This window comes from Cervus elaphus, chromosome 1, assembly GCF_910594005.1.
Source record: "Cervus elaphus chromosome 1, mCerEla1.1, whole genome shotgun sequence".
NCBI lineage: Eukaryota > Metazoa > Chordata > Mammalia > Artiodactyla > Cervidae > Cervus > Cervus elaphus.
The window spans coordinates 70,456,951-70,482,176 of record NC_057815.1 but is presented as its reverse complement, the minus strand read 5'-3'; the positions used below and the strand labels follow the sequence as shown (position 1 = coordinate 70,482,176).

The 25,226-nt window shown below is 36.9% G+C and overlaps 1 protein-coding gene and 1 pseudogene across 1 annotated transcript in view; both read left to right on the top strand.

Moving 5' to 3' along the window:
• The window catches only part of GDPD4 (glycerophosphodiester phosphodiesterase domain containing 4), a 170,780-nt gene that overhangs the window by 88,850 nt on the left and 56,704 nt on the right, over positions 1 to 25,226 (top strand). The window contains exon 11 of the mRNA XM_043908215.1: positions 7,768 to 7,924. Coding sequence (XP_043764150.1) covers positions 7,768 to 7,924 — 157 coding nt within the window. The remainder of the gene's footprint in view (positions 1 to 7,767; positions 7,925 to 25,226) is intronic.
• Positions 15,333 to 15,779, top strand: LOC122681313 (annotated as a pseudogene).

Sequence of the window (25,226 nt, the reverse complement as noted above, 5' to 3'; positions counted from 1 at the left end):
TAAATAAAACATGTATCATTTATAATGTTGCCTAAACTTCAACTGTTCATTTCAAAAACTCTTTTTATCTTGTAAAACTGAAAGTCTGTACCCATTAAATGATACTGCCAATGCCTCCTCCTCCTCAGCCCCAGACCCTGGCAATCCCATTCTGCTTTCTTCCTTTATGATTTTGACTACTTCATGTAAGTGGAATCATACAGTACTTTTTGTATGTTACTGGCTTATTATCACTTAGCTTAAAGTCTTAAAAGTTCATTCATGTTGTAGCATATTGCAGGATTTCCATCCTAAAAAGGATGAATGATATTCCACTGTATGTATATACTACATTTGGATTCTCCATTCATCAGTTGATGGACACTTGTTGCTTCCAATTTTAGCTATAGTGAATAATGTAGTCGTGAACATGGGTACATACATACCTCGTTGAGATACTGCTTTCAGTCTTTTGAGTGTATACCTAGAAGTGAGATGGCTGGGTCATATGGTGATTCTATTTTTAACTTTTTGAGGAATTGCCACTACTCTTTTCCAAAGTGGTTGTACCACCTTGAGTTCCCACCAACAGTGTACAAGGGTTCCAGTTTCTCCACATTCTCACCAATAACAAACAAACCTTGTTGGTTTCTGCTTTTTTGACAGGAGCCATCTTAATTTTTGTGAGGTGGCATCTCATTATAATTTTGATTTGCATTTCCCCAGTGATTGGTAATGTTGAGCTTCTTTTCATATAATTATTAGCCAGTCAAGTCTTCTTTAGACAGATTTGTAGTTAAGTCCTCTTCCCATTTTTTTTTCTTTTTTTTCCCCAATTATTTTTATTAGTTGGAGGCTAATTACTTTACAATATTGTAGTGGTTTTTGCCATACATTGACATGAATCAGCCATGGATTTACATGTGTTCCCCATCCTGAACCCCCCTCCCACCTCCCTCCCCATCCCATCCCTCTGGGTCATCCCAGTGCACCAGCCCCCGAGCACTTGTCTCATGCATCCAACCTGGACTGGCGATCTGTTTCACACTTGATAATATACATGTTTCCATGCTATTCACTCAGATCATCCCACCCTCGCCTTCTCCCATAGTGTCGAAAAGTCTGTTCTATACATCTGTGTCTCTTTTTCTGTCTTACATATAGGGTTATCATTGCCATCTTTCTAAATTCCATATATATGCATTAGTATACTGTATTGGTGTTTTTCTTTCTGGCTTACTTCACTCTGTATAATGGGCTCCAGTTTCATCCACCTCATTAGAACTGATTCAAATGAATTCTTTTTAATGGCTGAGTAATATTTCATTGTGTATATGTACCACAGCTTCCTTATCCATTCGTCTGCTGATGGGCATCTAGGTTGCTTCCATGTCCTGGCAATTATGTACAGTGCTGTGATGAACATTGGGGTGCACGTGTCTCTTTCAGATCTGGTTTCCTCGGTGTGTATGCCCAGGAGTGGGATTGCTGGGTCATATGGCAGTTCTATTTCCAGTTTTTTAAGGAATCTCCACACTGTTCTCCATAGTGGCTGCACTAATTTGCATTCCCACCAACAGTATAAGAGGGTTCCCTTTTCTCCACACCCTCTCCAGCATTTATTGCTTGTAGACTTTTGGATAGCAGCCATTCTGACTGGTGTGTAATGGTACCTCATTGAGGTTTTGATTTGCATTTCTCTGATAATGAGTGATGTTGAGCATCTTTTCATGTGTTTGTTAGCCATCTGTATGTCTTCTTTGGAGAAATGTCTGTTTAGATCTTTGTTCTTCACAGAACTAGAACAAATAATTTCACAATTTGTATGGAAATACAAAAAACCTCGAATAGCCAAAGCAATCTTGAGAAAGAAGAATGGAACTGGAGGAATCAACTTGCCTGACTTCAGGCTCTGCTACAAAGCCACAGTCATCAAGACAGTATGGTACTGGCACAAAGACAGAAATGTAGATCAATGGAACAAAATAGAAAGCCCAGAGATAAATCCACGTACCTATGGACACCATATCTTTGACAAAGGAGGCAAGACTATACAATGGAAAAAAGACAACCTCTTTAACAAGTGGTTCTGGGAAAAGTGGTCAACCACTTGTAAAAGAATGAAACTGTAACACTTTCTTATACCATACACAAAAATAAACTCAAAATGGATTAAAGATCTAAATGTAAGACCAGAAACTATAAAACTCCTAAAGGAGAACATAGGCAAAACACTCTCTGACATAAATCACAGCAAGATCCTCTATGGCCCACCTCCCAGAATATTGGAAATAAAAGCAAAAATAAACAAATGGGACCTAATGAAACTTAAAAGCTTTTGCACAACAAAGGAAACTATAAGCAAGGTGAAAAGACAGCCTTCAAAATGGGAGAAAATAATAGCAAATGAAGAAACAGACGAAGGATTAATCTCAAAAATATACAAGCAACTCCTGCAGCTCAATTCCAGAAAAATAAATGACCCAATCAAAAAATGGGCCAAAGATCTCTGCCCATTTTTGAATCAGGTTGTTTGTGTTTTTGTTGCTGAGATTTAGGAGTTCTCTTTATATTCTGGACACTAATCCCTTATCACAAATATGATTTGCAAATATTTTCTCATAGTTTATGGGTTGTCTTTTTAGGTTGTCAGTAGTATATTTTGATGTATAAATTTTTTTATTGAAGCCAATTTATCTGATTTTTTGTTTGTTTTTGCCTCTACCTTTGTTGTCATAGAAAAAAAAATCATTGCCAAATCCAATGTCATGATTTTCCCCTATATTTTCATCTAAGTTTTTGTGTATGGTATTAAGTAAAGGCCCAGTTTCATTCTTTTCATGTGAATGTCCAGTTTTCCCAGAACAATTTGTGAAAAAGATGTCTTTTTCCTGTTGAATGGCCTTAGCACTCTGGTCAAAAATCATTTGACCAGGTATGTGAGGCTTTGTTTCCGGCTTCTTTATTAGTTTGTCTGTCTTTATGCCAGTACCGTACTATTTTGATTACTGTTGCTTCATAGTAAGTTTTAAAATCAGGAAGTGGGAGTCCCCTACTTTTGTTCTTTTTTTTAAGTTTCTTCTGGCTGTTTGGGATTCCTTGTGATTCCTTATGAATTTTAGGTTGAATTTTTCTATTTATTAAAAGAGGTATTATTGAGATTTTTGCCAATAGATTGCACTGAATCTGTAAGATTGTTTTGGATAGTATTGACATCATAACAATGTGAAGTCTTCCAGTCTATAAACATGGGATTATCTCCATTTATACGTGTCTTCTAACCTTCATTTCAGTAATGTTTTCTAGACTTCACTATATATATCTTTCACCTCCTTGTTTAATTCTTATGTACTTTATTCTTTTGCTAAATGGATAATAGTGCAGTTGCTTTTCTAGTTTCCTTTTCTGATTGTTCAAACCTTAGCATGTAGAAATGCAACTGACATTTATGTGTGGACTTTGTATCCTGCTGCTTCACTAAATTCATTCATTGGTTTTCTTTTATGTATGTGTAATCTTAGAATTTTCTGTACATAAGATCATATCATCTAAAAACAGAAGTAATTTTATTTATTCCTTTTCAGTCTGTATGATTTTAATTGCCTATGTTGCCTAATTGCTATGGCTAGAATTTCCAGGACTACTATGAACAGGGGTCCTCAAAGCAGACATCCTTGCCCATTCCTAATCTTAGAGGAAAAGTTTTCAGTCTTTTACCACTGAATACAGTGTTCACTCTGGATTTTTCATATATGTCTTTATATTGGGGTAGTTTCTTTCTATTTTTTTTTCTTTTTAAAAATATTTATTTACTTGACTATATTGGAAAAGGATGAGAATACCACATCACCTGACCTGCCTCTTGAGAAACCTGAGTCCAGGTCAGGAAGCAACAGTTAGAACTGGACATGGAACAACAGACTGGTTCAAAATAGGGAAAGGAGTATGTCAAGGCTGTATATTGTCATCCTGCTTATTTAGCTTATATGCAGAGTACATCATGAGAAACGCTAGGCTGGAGGAAGCACAAGCTGGAATCAAGATTGCAGGGAGAAATATCAATAACCTCAGATATGCAAATGACACCACCCTTATGGCAGACAGTGAAGAAGAACTAGAGAGCCTCTTAATGAAAGTGAAAGAGGAGAGTGAAAAGTTGGCTTAAAGCTCAACATTCAGAAAACTAAGATCATGGCATCTGGTCCCATCACTTCATGGCAGATAGATGGGGAAACAATGGAAACTGTGACTGACTTTATTTTTTGGGGCTCCAAAATCACTGCGAATGGTGACTGCAGCCATGAAATTAAAAGACGCTTACTCCTTGGAAGGAAAGTTATGACCAACCTAGACAGCATGTTAAAAAGTAGAGGCATTACTTTGCCAACAAAGGTCTGTCTAGTCAAGGCTATGCTTTTTCCAGTAGTCATGTGTGGATGTGAGAGTTGGACTATAAAGAAAGCTGAGCACAGAAGAATTGATGCTTTTGAACTGTGGTGTTGGAGAAGACTCTTGAGAGTCTCTTGGACTGCAAGAAGATCCAACCGGTCCATCCTAAAGGAGATCAGTTCTGTGTGTTATTGGAGGGAGTGATGTTGAAGCTGACACTCCAATACTTTGGCCACCTGATGCAGAGAGCTGACTCATTTGAAAAGACCCTGATGCTGGGAAAGATTGAGGGCAGGAGGAGAAGGGGACGACAGAGGATGAGATAGTTGGATGGCATCACCGACACAATGGACATGGGTTTGGGTGAACTCCGGGAGTTGGTGATGGACAGGGAGGCCTGGCGTGCTGCGGTTCATGGGGTCGCAAAGAGTCAGACACGACTGAGCGACTGAACTGAACTGAATCGAACCAGGTCTTAGTTGTGGCATGCAGTATCTTTGATCTTCATTGCAGCCTGCAGGATCCCCAGTTACCACATCCCAGATACTTTGTTGCAGCATGTGAACTCCCAATCACAGCATGCAGGCTCTAGCTCCTGAACCCGGGATCAAAATCCAGCCCCCTGCATTGGGAACACAGAGTCCCAGCCACTGGACCACCAGCAAAGTCCCAGGAGTGGTTTCCTTCTATTTCTAGTCTGTTTAGTGTTTTTATCATGAAAGGTTGTAGAATTTTGTGATATGCTTTTTCTGCATCAGTTGGGATGGTCATTTTTTCCCGTTTATTCTATCAATGTGGTATATGATGTTGATGGATTTTGATATGTTGAACTATTCTTGCATGTCAGAATAAATTCCACTTGGTCATGGTTTATATTCCTATTATTATACTGCTAAATTCTATTTGCTTGTATTTTGTTGAGGAGTTTTGCATCACTGTTCCTAAGGGATATTGATCTGTAATTTCCTTTTTTGTAGTGCTTGTCTAGCTTTGATGTCTGGGTTACCTTATTAGACTCTTCACTTTTCTGCAATCTTATTTTGTTCTCTTCCTCAGACTCAATAACCTGTATTGTCCTATTTTCAAGGTCACTGATTCTTTCTTCTGCCTGGTTTAATTTGCCTTTGAATCCCTCTAGTCAATTTTTTTATTCACTTCTTCATTTTAGCTCCAAAATTTCTTTCTGATTTCTTTTTAGGTTTTTTTAATCTCTTTATTAATATGTCCATTTTATTCATATATAGCTGTTTTTTAACTTTATCTACAACTTCCTTTAGTTCTTTGAGTATCTTTAATATTTAATGTATTTAGTGTATCTTATATCAGCTCTTTTTCAGGAACAGTTTCTGTTGATTTATTTTTTGCTTTGAATGGGCTGTACTTTCCTATTTTTTGTGTCTTGTGATTTTGGAAGAATTGAAAACCTGACAGATTGTATTATAATAATTCTTAATGTGGGTATGTGTATGTGTACTCTTATATTTATCCTTCTTTGTATGCATTAATATTCTTGGATATATTGGTGCATAATTTTTATAAAGTTTTGGAGATTTTTTAAAAACTTTTATTTCCTCAGACCTTTTTTTTTCTGCTCTTCCTCTCCTCTTAGGATTTCAATCACACATATATAATTTGGATAAATTCTATTCCTACATCTGTAAATTCAGTGATCTTTACATCATCTATAATACCTAATCTGACAATAATTTCATCCAATGAAATTTTCATTTCAGTTATTATTCAATAGCAAAATTCAGTTATTGAACTTTCATTTCCATGAAACTTTTTCATTTCAACTCTGGAATTTCCCTTTATTTTTTATTTCTTACAATTATGTCTTCATTATGTTCATATTTTACTTTACATCTGTTTTATACATCACTTATGTTTATGTTTTGTATCATTTAACATCCTTATTTATTAATTTTACCATCTCTTTCCTTTCCAAGTTTGCCGTTATTGGGTAATTTCTCTTGGTTATAGGTACATTTTTCTCCTTCTTTACCTGTCATATAAATTTTGTTTACATGCTGGACTTTATGATTTTACCATGCTGGGTAGTAAATTTTCTTCTTCTCCTTGAAAGAATTTTAGACTTTTTGTAGCATGCAGTTAAGTTGATTGAAGATTCTTTGGACACTTGCTTTTTTTTAAATATAAATTTACTTATTTTAATGGGAGGCTAATTGCTTTACAATATTGTAGTGGTTTTGCCATATATTGACATGCTTTTAAGTACTTTAGTGAAAGTTCTAAAGTCATTCTAGTTTTAAATTATCCCGCTTCAGAAGAATAGCCCTCTGTAGTCTCTAGAGAATGCCTGAGTTATTACTGAGATCTGTGCACTCTCACTGGATGAAACTTGAATCATTCACACACCCAGTAGAAGCTGTCCAAACTGTCTTAGAATTTTCTGGTAATTTTTCTCAAAGTTGATCTTAGCATGCTTCAAAGAATTTTACTCCACAAGGGTATCCTTTGATATTTATTTATATATTGAAGGAAAATCTTTACATATTTCCATAACAGTCTTCTTTTTAGCATAGCTCAATCTCCTGTGGAACTCTAGTCTGCAAAGTCTAGCTGTCTTGACCTCTCCTTCATCTAGTTTTTTTCTCATTTCAGCACAATTTCTGGGTCCCTTTTAGGTTTTTCTTAGTACCACAGTCCAGTATTCACCTGCAAGAAGAAGGCCTGTAGAATGAGAGAGGCTGTTTGTTTGTTTACCTTTTCTCCAAGGCCATCATGCTGTGCTCACTGTTGTCCATTGACTGAAAAAGTTATTTCCTTATTTCATCCAGTTTTCTAATTGTTTATGGGAAGGATGCTAAGTTTCAACCCTGTTACTCTCTCATAGCCATTACAAAGTCCTTTTCTTAGGTATTTTAATGGGAAAAGAAGACAGAGTCTCATAAAAGCAGAGATTCTTCAAGGAAAACTTCAGAAAACAAAATTAGGATTTTTTCTAATGATACGAACTGATGTGAAGTGTCTAGGACAAGAAGTACTCATGGCAGGTGCCTAGCTGGAAAATGGGTCAGAGAAACAGGGAGATTGTCTGGGTGCCTACTTTCTATGACGCTGAAGACCACAGAGCATTGCCCCATCCTCACCTCATTCACTTTACTCTCAAGTCACTACTCTACCTATCTTTCTCTCCATTCTAAAAAGTTCATGGATAGAGAAGTTATTCTTTCATCATAAACATTATACACCAGAAAAGGTTGATCCCTAGGGCATTAAAATATTGACATCAACTATGAATTACTGGTACCTTTGCTGAGATTGGGTAGGAGTAAGACTTGTGACCTTGATGGACTTTCTGAGAACCCTGTCTGCCAAGAGGACTGAATTCAATCTACTGACCCTTTCTCTTTTATTTTTCCCCTTTGCATGCAGCCTGGATGAGGTGCCTTTCCTCATGCATGATTATGACCTGAGAAGAACAACCAATATCTTGGAAGTCATGCCAAATGCCTCGGACAAACACAGTAGCTTTTTTTATTGGAATTTCCTGTCGACTCTGAATGCAGGCAAATGGTTTGCAGATTCACGGGTAAGACACATTCCCCAGGTCAAAAAATCTGCATTTACTCCCTCTTGTATGGTCATATGCTGCTCCTGGAGATAAGTACACTGTTTACAGTATAATTTTGATGCAAGTGTGAATGAGTCTACTTGAGAGAGTTGGAGAACATTTCATGCAGAGGTATCATTTGAACTAAAATAAGACCATTACTAAGAGGAACCATGGGCATTGATGGATTGATGGTGGTTTGTTTCAGAGATTATAGTATTCTGGAGCAAGAGGAGATATATTTGTGTGTGTGTGTGTGTGTGTGTGAATGTGTAAGAAAGAAGGGAAGGAGAGGTAGGGAGGAGATGGGAGAAACAGATGGAGAGAATGATCAGGAAAATATGTTATGAGGAGACTATAGCATTGCTTAAATAACAAGTTAGAGAGTTTAGAATTATCCTGAATATTTTAAATAGGTAAAACAAAAGGTCAAATTTGCATGTGATAAAAGTCAAGCCTACCTTCTCAAGAAAGTTAAAACAAAACTTACATTTCCTAGGTTGTCATATGTCCAGAGGGAATCTACATGCATTTGGTTTTATCAATCAGATGTACTCATTTTGAGTCTTTGATTTTGACAACAAATATCTGAGCAGGGCACACAGCAAGCATTCGCATTGCTACCCCCTGTGGGAGCAGAGCTAAGATAGTTGAGGGCAGCTGAAGTAATAGCTCTCTTATCAGATAATTGTGTAATTAGGAAAACAATTTTCAAATACTTTTGATAATGTACTAGGTGGAATGGAATTTTATTTATCTCTAATGTTAATCTAGAGGATCCATTTAATCTTTTTTCATGTTAAAATAGTGAGAAGTAAAGAGCTATGTGAGAGTAAATTTATCCACTTCAAATGTATTCTAGTATGTAACTAGTGTTAACTTAAGGAATAGCTAAAGATTGATTTGTAAGGACTGTATCACCTCAGAATACTTATTATCATACGAGTACATAGCCTATAAGCACTATTGCCATATATGAAAGTGGTGGGATCAATCTGATAGTCGAAGTGTCTATGTGTAGACTCTGTACATGTCTCATCATACATGAATAAATAGATGCATAGAAACTAGAGATGCTTTATTTAAATGCATATATTGGCTTAGTTAGTCATAGGTGATGTTTTGTCTAATGTGTGTTCCAGATGAATAGGCTGTTACTGTATCTGTTGTGTAACATATGTTTGGTAAAAGTCTCCATGGTAAGTGGTGTGATTAGATATGTTATTGTAACAAATTTTGGTGGCTTCTTTTCAGATTAACAGTTTTTTCTTAGCGTATTTAGATGATATGCTTGCTCTGCTTTGTTTTGCTATTGCTTTAGCTACTGAGGAATATTCTGAAACCTCAGGTTCAAATATGGTTATCTAAGCAGCTTTATTTTTAGGTTTGTTTGTGTTTTCTTTACTTGCATGCTGTATGTTCACTGGTGGTCAATATGGTGATGCACATAATTTTAAAGATTTGAATGTTTGGATAATTTTCTGAAGAAAAATTGGTTTTCTTTGTGAAAAGTACTCTGGGTTTCTCTTCATTTGGATAGGTATACTTATGGACTGATATGATGGTGAGTTGATGATTATTTGTTAGTACATTTGTTTTTCTTGAGATTTTGTGTGAAAATTAAGTAGTTAATCTGATCGGTAATAAAATAAAAATAGATAACAAAAATTCTGAGAGTTGTCTCTGGAAGCTTAGTTAAGTTCCTGTTTCTCCAGTAAAACCCCTTTCTGTGGAACATTTTTATATCCTTTTGTGAAAGTATAAATCTCAAAATTACAGGGATATAATTCTCATGCATATAGACAGTAAGCAGAGTACAAGTTTTATTTAGCATATTCATGTGGGAAGAAGCTGGATGACAAACCCCACCCAAAAGAAAAGTGAGAAACATGCAAATACTCAGTGCAACAAAGAAATACTAAAATTGCATTGCTAAGTTGGATACAAATCTAGTGTATTGTTTTGGTTAATATACTCTGTGACAATAAAGTTTACTTTTAGAGTTCTCTTCTCTATCAAAACTCATTTGCATCTCTACCACACAAAAATCTTTTCCTCTTTTATCAGTTTTCTAGAAGTCAACATTTAACTTTACATAGTCTGTCCCTAATTAATAATAAATAATTCAAAGAAAGATACATTCCCTTAAGAGATGACACTTACGTGTGCCTGGTAAGAAAAAAATGTGCTACCATGGTACTGGAGGATTCAACAAGCCTTATTTCTGAGTTTTGAATAATTTAGTTCCCCTCTTGTGATCATAATCTTTGTGATTTGTGTTATTTGGCTTTATTGATTTACATCAGTGCAGTTAAAAGGGTTGGTTACTACACATAAGGTTCCTTGTTGTATAATCAGCAAACCTAGAGTCAGATTGTGTTGTACAACTACTAAGGCTATTAAATGAGGCTCTGTTTAGAGAGTATATAAGGAATCTAGAATTTCACTTTTAATAGTCCCTGTCATTCCAGAGCTCTTTTTCTCACTACTACTTTAAAAGTTAGAAGTTCACTTGAACCAGGTTTCACATCTATATCTACAAATATGTGCAAATTTCTCTTTCCTTTTCCTGCTAGTCATTGATCTTTCTTGCCTGTAATGTTGAAATAATGTACAACATCTTGACTCAACGTACAAGAGTCATGCCTGACGCTTTGAACCCCGTGGACTATACAGTCCATGGAATTGTCCAGGCCAGAATACTGAAGTGGGTAGCCTTTCCCTTCTCCAGGGGATCTTCCCAACCCAGGGATCAAACTCGGGTCTCCTGCATTGCAGGCAGATTCTTTACCAGCTGAGCCACAAGGGAAGCCCCAGTGTACAACAGGGGACACCAGATAGTTTGCCTAGGAAGGCTCCTAGGCATTGGTTCCAAATATTGATTATATATGTATCCTTAGTGGGGACTGATGGCTTGTCATATTCAATTGAATGACATTTATTCTCAGATATGATCCTGCAGATATGACCTTTACAACACAATCAGTTTTTCCACTTATATCCAGTGTAAAGGGGCACATATTTTTATTCAGTTTATGCAAATAACTGCATTGCCCTGAAACATAGTGACTCAGTAAAGAGAATTTGTACCTGAATTCAGAGGAGTGATGAGAACAAGTTATTAAATATTGGGTTGGCCAAACAGCTCCTTAAACTGTTAAGTAAAAATGAAGGACATTTTCTCATTTTCACCAAGAAGTTTATTAAACAATGTATACACCATTTTGTTCCACTACCTTCTGCCATTTTTCTGGCAACTTCATAATTCTTTCTTCAAAATGTTTTATCCTTGTGAGCAAAGAACTGTTTCAGGTGCTTTGTACAATCTTCCAGGAAACTGAAATCTTTTCCACTAAGAGAATTTTGTAAAGACCAAAATCAACACAAATCCAAAGATGCAATGTCTGATGAATATGGCAGTTGAATCAGAACTTCTCAACCGAACTATAACAGTTTTTGCATGATCATCAAAGAAACATGTAGGCTTGCATTACCCTGATGGAAGAGTGTTTTCTGCTGACTAATTCTGGATACTTTTCATTGAATGCTGCTTTCAGTTGGTCTGAGAGCAATACTTGGAATTAGTCGTTGGGTCTTCCTGAATGAGCTCATAATAGAGGACTCCCTTCCAATCCCACCATATACACATCATCACCTTCTGTGGATGAGGACCAGGTGTGGTTGGTGGTGGTTCATTTTGCTTGCCTCACAATCACTTCTGTTCCACATTATTGTACAATATCCACTTTTCATCACCAATCACAATTTGTTTTAAAAATGGAACGTTTTCATTATGTTTAAGTAAAGAATCACATGCAGAAATACTTTCAAGGTCTTTTTCACTTACCTTATGTGGAACCAAAACATCAAAGCAGTAACATAACCAAGCTGGTACAAATGGTCTTTAACACCTGACTTGGTTATTTTGAGTATGTCGACTATCTCCCTTGTCGTATAACTTTGATTCTTCTCAATTAATGTCTCAATTTGGTCACTATAAACTTTAACTGGTCTCCAGTCTGTTTATAAATCTCCAGCACTGAACTTCACAGACTACTTTTGACATGTTCCATCAGTCACAGCACCTTCTCCATACACTGCACAAATCTTTTTTTGTAGTTTAGTTGTGTTTTGCCTTTCTTAAAATAATAAAGCATAATATGCTGAAAATTTTCCTTTTTTATTCCGTCTTCCATATTAAAATGGCTACACAATTGCTGCATGATCAGGGAGCTCAGATTCAGTGCTCCGTATCAACCTAGAGGGATGGAGTGGGGGGGAGTGGAAGGGAAGTTCAAGAGGGAAGGGACGTATGTATACCTATGACTGACTCATGTTGATATACAGCAGAAATCAACATAATAAAAAATGTTATTATGAAGCATTAAAGATGAAATAAAATAACTACACAAAAATTCACCAATTTTGATAAGTTTTTAAAAAGTTTTTAAATAGCCTAGCAATTTTTCTTAATTTGACTCATTTGAAAAGACCCTGATGCTGGAAAAGATGGAAGATGGGAGGAGAAGGGGGCAACAGAGGATGAGATGGCTGGATGGTGTCACCAGCTCAATAGACATGAGTAAGCTCTGGGAGTTGGTGATGGACAGGGAAGCCTGGCATGCTGCAGTCCATGGGATCACAAAGAGTCAGACACAACTGAGTGACTGAACTGAACTGAACTGAACTGAACAACAGCTGTCACAATAGAATCTAACAAAATTGTTTCAAATGAAGTTAGACAGCTAAGTGCTTCTAGAACCATCTTATGGGAAAAAAATGAATGAACATTTTGGCCAACCCAGTATTTATGATATTGTGTATTCTTGATGTTTTAACCCTTTTATCATTACATCGTGACTTTCTTTGTCCCTTGTTACCATTTCGCCCTAAAGTTTATTTTGTTGGGCATAAGTATAACTACACTTGCTTTCTTTTGATTATCATTTGCATGGAGTATCATCTTCAGTCCCTTCATTTTGAGTCTGCGTGTATCTTTAGAACTGAGACAAGTGTCCTGAAGACACCATACAGTTCAGTCTTATTTTTTAATCCATCCCGCCACTCTGTGCCTTTTGATTGGTGAGTTCAATCCATTTACATTTCAGATGATTGTTGATATGCAAGAACTTACTACTGCAAATTTATCTTCTATTTTCTGGTTGTTTCATATCTCCATTGTTTCTTTTTTCTTGTGTTTCTGTCTCACTTTGTAAATCAGTGGTTTTCCATGATTGCTTGCTGAGTTTTTCTTTTTATAGTTACTATCTGTGTTCTAGATTTTTGTTTTTATGAGTATCATGGGGTTTGCATAGGACATCTTTCTCATGGATTAAATAGTCTTTTTCCTGTTGATAACAATTTTTCTTAATTTGTTGTCCTCCCTTTTTATATTTTCTCTGTAGAAATTATCTCTTTTTATCCTATGAGTTTGTTGCCACATTGTAGTAGCTATAGTTATTTATGAAGCTCCTTCCTTTAACCTTTATATGATAGTTTAATGTTTAACACTCTGTTCTAAACTAGAGTTACAGTTTTCTACATTACTGAGAGCTATGTATACTTTTATCTTTTCCCTGGAACAGCTTCTGTCAATATTTCTTGTGAGGCAGATCTCGTGCTGAGGAACTTTATCTTTGTCTGGGAAAGCCTGAATTTCTCCTATCTAAAGAATAACTTTGTTGGATAGAGTATTCTGGACAAGCAGTTTTTTATCTTTCAGTACTTTGAATATGTCGTTCCACTCTTTTCTGGCCTATAGAGTTTTGCTGGTAATCTAATGGGGATTCCTTTGGGAAATACTGAATTTTTCCCCCTAGTTTCTTTTTTTTATCATGGACCCTGACACCTTCATTATAATGTGTCTTGGAGAAAGTCATTTTGCATTGAGATAAGGTGATCTCTTAGCTTTATGGATTTGAATGTCCAGATTTAGGAAGTTCCCAGCTATTACTTCTTTACGTAAGTGCTCTGCCACCTTTTTCCTTCTCTTATTCTAGTATACCCATTATCTGTATTTTGGCTTTCTTAATGAATCTGATACTGCACATAGTGTTTCTTAACTATTTTAGAAATCTTAGCTCTCTCTCCTCTTCCACCTGAAGCATTAGTAGATTCCTTTCTTCCAGCTCATTTATTCTCTCTTCCATTTCTGTATTTCAAATGCTGTCTCATGCATTCTTCATCGTATCTGTTGAGTTGTTAAGCTTCAGAATTTGGATTTGGTTTTTTTTTTAGAATTGAAAACTTCCCAAAAGCTAAAACAAAAAACAAAAGAAACAAACAAAAAAAACCACACCTCTAAATAACCCATAGAAAAAAAGGGAGAAATCTCAGAGAAAATTGCATATGTTTTACATTGAATAAAAAAAAAAATAAAACATATTAAAGTGGGCAGAGCTTCCCTGGTGGTCCAGTGGCCAATGCAGGGGACAAAGGTTTGATCCCTGGTCCGAGGAGATCCCACATGCCACAGAGCAACTAAACACATGTACCACAACTACTGAGCCCATGCGCCTAGACCATACACTCAACAGTGAGAAGTCACCACAGTGAGAAGCTCGCACACTGCAAAGAAGGGTAGCCCCCAACTGCTGCAGCTAGAGAAAGCCCACACACAGCAATGAAGACTCAGCACAACCAAAAGTGCATAAAATTTTTTAAAAATTGGTGGAATGCAACTATGGCAGTGACTGGAGAAAAACTCCTGGGATTTTCTGCTTATGTTAGGAAAGAAGGGTCTCAAATCAAAAATGTAAGCTTCCTCTTTAATAAGCTAGAAAAAGAGGAGCAAGTTTAACTTGGAGTAAACAGAAGAGAAAAAAAAAATAAAAAGCACAAATCAGTGAAATGGAAACAGAGAAATGGAAAACATCAGTGAACCAAAAGTTTATTCTTTAGAGATCAACAAAATTGATAAACATCTAGTCAATTGACCAAGACAAAAAGAAAATACACAAATTTCAAACATTAGGAATGAAAGAATGTTCATCAATTCAGACCCTCCAGTCATTAACAAAGGTAATAATGAAAGTGAATAGTGGAGCTGGCTCATATTGGCTCATAAGAACTAAATGTATTTCAGAGCTTTCAGAACCAGTTGTTAATCCAGTTATAAAATTAGGCATGGTTGTAGTATTTAAGTCCATGTGCATAAATCAGCCAATTTAGATGAAATGTAACAATTCTTTGTATCATGAAAATTCAATTAACAATCAAATTTTAAAAAAGAATTTGAGCCAAACAAGATTATAACCAGGAGACAGACTCTCAAAAACTCTGAGAACCGTTCCAGTAGTTGACGTTCAAGGCACAATCATATAGATTTTTGAGACAAAAGATCATACATCACAATGACATGCTGACCTCTCTCATCTAGGCTGACAACATGCCATCCAGACTAAGGAAGACCCAGAAACTTAGGGGCCACATGAGCCACAACCACAGCCACATGGGCAAACACCGAAAATACCTAGGAGGCCGAGGTAATGCGGGTAGCTTGCATCACCACAGGATCAACTTCGACAACTATCACCCAGGATACTCTGGGAAAGTTGGTATGAGGCATTACCACTAAAAGAGAAACCAGAGTTTCTGTCCAACTGTAGACCTTGATAAATTGTGGACCTTAGTCAGTGAGCAGACCCAAATAAATGCTGCCAAGAACAAGACCGGTGCTGCTCTTATCACTGATGTGGTGCGATCAATTTACTACAAAGTTCTGGGGAATAGAAAGCTCCCAAAGCAGCCTGTCATTGTGAAAGCCAAATTCTTCAGCAGAAGAGCTGAGGAGAAGATTAAGCATGTAGATCGGGCTTGTGTTCTGGTGACTTAAAGCCACAGGCTGGGAAATTAATTAAATGTTAACAAGTGCTTTTCAAAAAAAAAAAAAATGACATGCCGACATTTTACATAACATTCACCAAAGATAAATAGACCAGATAAGCAAATATAAAGTGAGCAGAAAGTCACCATGAACCCTTGCAGAGTTGAGAAAGAATGCTAATCTTTTAAGACATTACATTAGTAGCATCAGAAGAAAAGTAAAAATTGATGTTTCCAGTAAAGCAGGCATTCCCATCTTTGAGATCTTGTTGATGTTCAAGGCAGAAGCACATTGCACATTGAAGGGGTGGGGTGGGGGGAAGGAGGGCCAAGGGACAGAGAAAGAGCATTTTATCCTTAAATTTTCTTGTCCTGCCTTGAAATATAAAGCTTATCTTTTGAAAAACTCAATAAGAAATACATAAAGAGAAAAAAAAAAAAGAAATACATAAAGAAACTGACGTTGTAGTGTAAAAACTTTCAACAGAAAATTCCAGATGCAGGTGTGCTCACTGGTGAATTCTACGGTTGTACTAGAAAAAAAATTATACTGATTCCACAAACAATCTTCTAGAAAATCCAACAAGAGAGCATAATTCCCAGTGTATTTGATCAGCCCAGTCTTTCTCTGATAACAAACAAAGGCATTTTCATAAACCTCAGGACTGATATCCCTCATGAATATAGATTGAAATACCCTCAACAAAATCCAACAATATGTAAAAAGAGCATATCTTAATCAAAGGAGTTTTATCATGAGAATGCCCAGTTGGTGCTTACAGTTTAAAAAGGAATGATTATTTATCGTGTTAACATACACGAAGAAAGTCATATAATCTCAATACATGCAGATCATTTGATATAATTCAGTTCCGTTTTTCATTTTTTAAAAAAACTCTTTGTTAACTAAAAAATAGAAACTTTCTTAGCTTGATAGAGGTAATCTCTGGTATACTTATAGCTGTTATTATACTAATGGTAAAAAACGGAATTAATTCATTTTCCATAAGACCTGGAAAAAGAGGGGATGTCTTACCACTCAAATCAACATTATATTGAGCCCACACCAGTACAATAGGGAGTAAACAGGTATAGATGTTGGAAAGGAAGAAATAAAACTATTTCTATTTGCAGAGGACCTGATCGTATAAAATCCCTAGGAATCTATAGCAACATCCAAGGGCTGAGTTTAGTTTGAACACAGAATACAAGGTAAATATTTAAAGAGAAAAAAAAAACCTCAAATACCTTAATCTAATCAGAGGTGACAATATACAGCTTTGACGTACTCCTTTCCCAATTTTGAACCAGTGTGTGGTTCCATATTTGTTTCTAACTGTTGCTTCTTGACCTGCATACAGGTTTCTCAGGAGGCAGGTAAGGTGGTCTGGTATTCCCATCTCTTGAAGAATATTCCACACTTTGTTGTGATCTATACAACAAAGGCTTTAGTGATCAAAGGCTTTAGTGTAGTCAGTGAAGGAAAGTAGATATTTTTCTGGAATTCCATAGTTTTTTCTGTAACCCAACGGAAGTTGGATATTTGATCTCTGGTTTTCCTCTACCTTTTCTAAATCCAGTTTGAACATCTGAAATTTTTTAGCTCATGTATTGTTGAAGCCTAGCTTGGAGGATTTTGAGCATGACCTTGCTAGCATGTGAAATGAGTGCAATTGTACAGTAGTTTGAACATTCTTTGACATTGCCCTTCTTTGGGATTGGAATGAAGACTTTTTCCAGTCCTGTAGCCACTGCTGAATTTTCCAAATTTGCTGGCATATTGAGTGCAGCACTTTAGCAACATCATCTTTTAGGATTTGAAATAGCTCATCTGGAATTCCATCACCTCCACTAGCTTTGTTCGTTGTAATGCTTCATGTTCAGAGAACATGAAGCAGGATAATTATTAAAAATTCTATATCTAGGCATATTGTATTCAAATTGCAGAATATCAAAGACAAAAAATTCTCTAAAGAAGTCATCCAGGAGGAAAAATATCCTTACCTATTGAAGAACAAAGGTAAGAATTACATCAGACTTCCCATCAGTCTTGATACCATGCATACAAGAAAACAGTGGACTATTTATAATTGCAAAAACCATCAAAAGAAGTTCTTCAGAGAGAAGGAAAACAATATAGGTGAGAAACTCAAATCTCCGTAGAAAAAGAAAGAGCATCGGAAAAGGAATATGTAACTCCTAAATGACATTTTTTATTTAGTATAAAATTTCTAATAGAATATATAGTAGAAAATTGTGGTAACCTTGGATTATATAAAGAGTTCTTGGAACATCAAAAGCATCATCTTTAAAAGAAAACTGGATAAATTAGACGTCATGAAAATGAAAAGCTTTTTCTCTGTGAAAGACATTGTTGATGTTTCAAGACAAGGAAAAGGGTAAAAGTGATATACAGCATAATATATCTAATTGTATTATCCTTGCTTGTAAGTGCTACAGTCAGGTTTGCATCGTGAAAGAGACAACTTTTGATATTTTGCTAAGGAACAGCACATAATTTGGGATATAGAAAACTTAATTTTATTTTTCTGAATTTAGGATCCTATGTTTGGAAGATAACATAAAAATGTTATGGTATATAGGTCATTTAAGTTTGGAGAGTTAGGTATCTGAGAATAGAGAATAATTCTAGTTTTATTATCAACCATACTGATAAACACTTTTAAAATAAAAATAGCAGAACATAACAATTATAAGGAAATTGAATTCCTTAAAAAGTGAAAAACATTTTTTTTTGTTATCTAAAAATAATAAAGGGCATGCCAAAGTTAGGGCATGCAATAACAAAGCACAAGTTATTTGAGAGAAATACGGGACCTTTGCTAAGTGGACAGATGACGACCCACAATGTAAGTAAAGGTTCAGTCCATATTTTAAGAAGACCAAATAGTCAAAGATCCATTTGGTATTTTAACAAAGATAAAGTTGAATTATAGTCATACAATAATGTAACATTTGTCAGCAGAAATTCAAAAGCCCTTTAACTATCTTTTTAAATGAGTTAAACTGAACTTTGTCCAAATTTTGATACATTTAATTGCTTCTTACCACACTCATTATTTGCAGATATGACAAACCAAAGCAATTATATCAACAGTTCTCCTCCTTCAAATCTTATATAATTTATTGTACACACTCACTCGTCTTTAATTATATTTTGTTTCACATTCTAGAACAACCAAATACTTTCAGCTCTTTGACTAAACACACTGTTTAGTTCAGTTGAATAGCCTTATTCTAGCATGATATGTATGTATAGTGGGAAATAATACACCCAAGGAAAGAATCCTAGCATCAGGGCTGAATTTTAATCCTGCAGCTGTTCACTGTTGAGTTGAATGATTGGATGTGTCACTTATAGTTTATCTATTAGTTGAATAATTGTACTTGTCATTTTTTAAGCTTTAGTTTTCTCATTTTTAGTATATGCTGTGGTCAAATTAAATAGTGCATTTGGTGTTGGGTTTTTTGTTTTGTTTTTTTTTTTTTTTCAAATTGCATCTTACTGATATCATAGTCCAACTCTGAGAAGAGCCCAAAATAATTTTCAGTGACCACTGTCATGAAACATATCATGTTTTATTTGTCTGTGTATCTTACCTCCCTTACTAAACTAAATATTTAGAAAACAGAACTTGTGTTTTAGGAGCACACAGAGTATGCTTGCTGAATGAATGATTGTCTAGTATCCAGGGCTTAGTAAGCAAATCTTACTTTCCTTTCTTCTTATCAGTGTCATTGGAAATATACAGTTAATGACATTGGTAAGTTAAATTTCCTGAAACACTGCATTCCTAGTAGCATCCACTGCCGCAAAACTGAGGCAATGCAAATCCTTTTGATTGCATTTAATAAACCTCTCCCTTATCAAGCCACAGTTCAGTTCAGTTCAGTTGCTCAGTCGTGTCCAACTCTTTGCAGCCCCATGGACCACAGCACTACAGGCCTCCCTGTCCATCACCAATTCCCAGATTCAAGCCACAGTTGGTCTATAATCCTGTACAACATGAAGTGTTGGCAGTGATGCTGGTTGGATAAAAATAAATCCAAGGCTTCACTATTTTCCATAACTACTCAGGCTAGGGAATTTAAACAGTTATAGTGTACACCTAAGGCTTAGGTTGTGTCTTTTATCACATCAGCCAAAGTGAAAGACAAATTTTTTAAATAACTTCAATTATTCATTCCTGGTGGTGGGATCCATATCCTTACAGGGCTATTATCCTAGGAAATATGCTGTTCCTTCATATGCTTTATAAGCAGATGTTGTTTACCAAGAGTTTGGAGGGTCCTGCAGTTGGAGAGCTCTAACTGGCCCACAGAACATCTAACCCTGCCATGGGTTACCATCAAAAAGCCTAATTTCTACATATTTAAAGAACACAGGAGTTATATGAGAAAAATACTGTCAACTTTGATAAACTTTTAAGTATATTTTCTTTGAGAATTGTCATGACAGTCATTCAACTATTACACCACAAGTGCATTTTTATCTTCTTCTAGGTCAGGGATGTTTCTTTTCATTTAGGTACTACTTACAAAAATAGTCATTATTAATAAAATTTCAAGTTGTCTACACTAGTAACATCTTGGAGGAACTTAGAGTGATGATTGTGTAGAAAAGCTTCAGTTCAGTTCAGTCGCTCAGTCCTGTCTGACTCCTTGTGACCCCATGAATCGCAGCACGCCAGGCCTCCCTGTCCATCACCAACTCCCGGAGTTTACTCAAACACATGTCCATCGAGTCAGTGATGCCATCCAGCCATCTCATCCTCTGTTGTCCCCTTCTCCACCTGCCCTCAATCCCTCCCAGCATCAGGATCTTTTCCAATGAGTCAGCTCTTCTCATCAGGTGGCCAAAGTACTGGAGTTTCAGCTTCAGCATCAGTCCTTCCAATGAGCACCCAGCCCTGATCTCCTTTAGGATGGACTGGTTGGATCTCCTTGCAGTCCAAGGGACTCTCAAGAGTCTTCTCCAACAGCACAGTTCAAAAGCATCAATTCTTCGGCGCTCAGCTTTCTTCACAGTCCAACTCTCACATCCATACATGACCACTGGAAAAACCATAGCCTTGACTAGACGGACTTTTGTTGGCAAAGTAATGTCTCTGCTTTTTAATATGCTGTCTAGGTTGGTCATAACTTTCCTTCCAAGGAGTAAGCGTCTTTTAATTTCATGGCAGCAGTGATTTTGCAGTGATTTTGGAGTCCAGAAAAATAAAGTCAGCCACTGTTTCCACTGTTTCCCTATCTGTCTGTCATGAAGTGATGGGACTGGATGCCATGATCTTAGTTTTCTGAATGTTGAGCTTTAAGCCAATTTTTTTACTCTCCTCTTTCACTTTCATCAAAAGGCTTTTTAGTATTCTTCACTTTCTGCCATAAGGGTGGTGTCATCTGCCTATCTGAGATTATTGATATTTCACCCAGCAATCTTGATTCCAGCTTGTGCTTCATCTAGCCCAGCGTTTCTCATGAGGTACTCTGCATATAAGTTAAATTCTTAACCACTGGAATACCTAGGATCAATGTGTATCCAAGGGTGACAATATACAACCTTGACATACTCCTTTTCCTATTTGGAACCAGTCTGTTGTTCCATGTTCAGTTCTAACTGTTGCTTCCTGACCTGCATATAGGTTTCTCAAGAGGCAAGTCAGGTGGTCTGGTATGCCCATCTCTTTCAGAATTTTCCACAGTTTATTGTGACCCACACAGTCAACGCCTTTGGCATAGTCAGTAAAGCAGAAATAGATGTTTTTCTGGAACTCTCGCTTTTTCAATGATCCAGCGAATGTTGGCACTTTGATCTCTGGTAGAGTTAGGCAAATTATTATTTTTAGTAAGAGAAACATGATCGGCTAAATCAGAAATGTATAACCTTAGGACTTCCCTGGTATTCCAGTGGTTAAGAATTCACCTGCCAATGAGGGGGGAAAGGGCTCAGTCCTTGGTGTGGTAAGATTCCTCATGCTGCAGGGCAACTAAACCCATGTGCCACAACTGGGTTGAATCCACATGCTGTAACTGCTAAAGCCAGTATGCCCTAAAGCCCATGCTCACAAATGAGGCCATCACAAGGAGAAGCTTGTGCACTGCAACGGAATAGCTCACACGCAGTCTAAATAAATAAATTCTTTAAAAGTGTATAACCTTAAATCAATAAAAAGAAAATATGGCCAGAAAGATATGGAAGGAAAGCATTCAGAGAGTCTAGCCTTTAACAAGAGAATCTTTTCCCATTGCTCTTTGAGGAAAGCTGTTCTACTTCATGCAGCTGTTTGCTCATGCCAGGGATCTAGGGTCAACTGTTGACTTCCTGTGGTTCTCTGGGCAACCTGAGTTCATAATCTCTAATGAGTGTGACTTTCCAGTTGCTGTCAGATGGGGGTTGTGATTTTAGTTGGGAAATGTGTATCCAAGGATCAAGTTCTTCTACTTTAATAGCTCTATTGGAGTTAAGAGTATTCGATACAGTCCTCTCTGGTGATGTTCAATGGTAGTCTCTCTATGAGCTGTTCTCTGTACATTGGACTTCACTGCTGCGATGATTGGCAAGGAAAAGCAACCTGTTCTGTTAATGATTCGACTGAGATATATTGCTATTTACCTAAAAGAGTTTTGGTAAATTTTAGCTGAAAAGTTTTGAAGCTAGAGTAGAGATATTTCCAAAATGTAGGCCTGCAAGTGGCCAATTGACTGAAGATAATCTAGGGTTCTGTGAGACGGTGAAATACAGGGGAGACTGGCGTGCTTCAGTCCATGGGGTCGCAAAGGGTTGGACACAACTTACCAACTGAACAGCAGTAACGCCAAATCGGGGATTACCTGGTGGGAAAGAACACAAAGCCTAAGAGAAAAAAGGGCGGTCCTTAAGGGTATGGATCGTCAAGAGTATCTGACAGTTTGGCTGATTTCAGTTTTTACATATCATGTATTCTTCCCACTTTTCTAGAGCATCTGTGTGTTTAAGGACAGGAAATTTTTTTAGTATGGAGCTAAGCTTTACCTAATTCAAAGTAAAACTCCCAATAAAATGTTTTCACCTGTCACTGGAGAACTCAGTTGGAATGGCTTAGGTACAGAACACAAATATGTAGCAGTTTTTTAAGCCATTTTAAGTTGCAGTGAAATTATTTGGGACACTCCCAAGATAAACACACAATTACTAGTACAAATTCATAATGCACAGAGGGAAGAAATTGTACAAAATCTATTTGGACATCCTCAAAGGATCCTTTGGGCAATGTGCCTTTCATATCTGACTTTTATAGTTTTTTCTAGGATTGTGTTGGTTATAGATGAGGGAAGAACTGCTCATATCTTCTGATGTCTTGGAAAGTTACCCCATCAATGTTCTTTTAATACTGTAATCAATTTGGGCTTACCTTGTGGCCCAGTGGTAGGAATTCTCCTACCAATGTCTCATCTTACTGGCTCTGTGCCCAGTCACTCAGTCATGTCCGACTCTTTGTGACCCCAAGGACTGGATGGAGCCTGCCAGGCTCCTCTTTCCATGGAATTCTCCAGGCAAGAATTCTGGGGACATGGGTTCAATCCCTGGTCTGGGAAGATTCTGTGGCAACTAAGCCCGTGCACCACAACTGCTGAAGCCCAGGGGCTCCAGAACCCATGTTCCACAACAGTGGAAGCCACTGCAATGAGAAGTCTGTGCTCTGCAACCAGAGAGTAGCCCCCACTTGCTCCAGCTAGAGAAAGCTCATGCACAAATACCCAGCACAGTCAATATATATATGTGTGTGTGTGTGTAGGTATATGTGTGTATATATACATACATACTTACATACTGTAGTCAGTTTATCCCTACTGTGGTGAGTTGTATCATGGAAGATTTGAAGAAATACCCGTTTGAGTTTAATTGGTGCTACCAGGTTGCCATCATAAATCTCAAAACCTAAGTAGTTCTAGTGTTTCTTTTCAGAATTGGGAGTCAAATGCTATACATCAATGTGATGGAATCTGTGAACGCCATAGACTGATCTGTCTTCTGTGAAAGAGGCCCTTGTCAAGGACTTTAGTCAGAGCATTCTTGTAGTTTGATGATCTACTGAAACCTTTCCTCTAATGCCTCATCTTACTGGCTATGTGCCCAGTCACTCAGTCACGTCCGACTCTTTGTGACCCCAAGGACTGGATGGAGCCTGCCAGGCTCCTCTGTCCATGGAATTCCCCAGGCAAGAATACTGGCCATTTCCTCCTCCAGGAGTTCTTCCCAACCCAGGGATAGAACCTGTGTCTCCTGCACTTGCAGATGGATTATTTACCAATTGAGCTACCTGGGAAGCCTCTTACAGGCTATAAGTAGATGATTAGTGTTGCCAAGACTCCACCTTTTTCCCCTGAGGCAAAGATAAAAAGCCTTCCTTCTAGATCAAGGAATAGGCATTAATAAACAATGAGTCTTTTATGTGTGTTAACTTGTTAATAGATTAGACCAAATTTAGATTTGACCTCCTGTTTTGTATACTTCTAAAGAGAAAGATTTATGGTTATCCGGACGATCAGGAAGGTGAGCGAGTTCAGCAAAGATGAATGTTGAATAAATATTTTGAGATCACTGAAGGTCTTTTTGGTTTCTGTTTTTTAAGAATGGTTCCAGGATGTCTGATTAAGTCAAATCACATGGATACATTTCATAAATGCTTCCTTCTTTAATCTTAAAGAACCAGTTAATCCCAGAAATCATCTTTAGTGATTTAGTGGTTGATCCTTGATAATTTTAAAAAATTTGCAGTCTCCCATTGCATTTTGTCTCTCCTTGGCCAGCATATCATGGCGTAGATCAGGAGCTGGCAAATTAGTCTGTTGTCCAGTTCAATTCACTAGCTATTCTGTATGGCCTGCAAACTAAGAATGGTTTTTGTATTTTTAAATCATTGGAAACAATCAAAAGAGTAATATTTCAAGATGTGTAAAACTCATATAAAACTCAAGTTTTAGTTTTAGTTCAATCTATAAAGTTTTAGTGGAACACAGCCATGCTTATTCACTTATGAACTGTTTACAGCTATTTTTGCACTGTAATAGTTCAATATTTGAGACAGAGCTGTGACTCACACTAAGTAAAAATAATATTTGTGGCTGCTCCTTCACACATAAGTTAGTTAGTTAAGTCGCTAAGTCATGTCCGACTCTTTGCGACCCCATGGACTGTAGCCCACCAGGCTCCTCCATCCTTGGGATTCTCCAGGCAAGAATACTGGAGTGGGTTGCCATTTCCTTCTCCAAATTATTTTGTAGAATTAAGTTTATCCTCAGAAGTTCTATGAATAAAATCATAAATTCAGTCTTAAAAATTTCGAGATGAGTTATGCATAGTCTTAAGATCTTGGTTTAAGACTTAAGTAGAATGACTCTTCAGAAAAGCTGAAACATAACTTTCCAGGCAAATTGTTGATTTTGCCCTGGTCAGCGC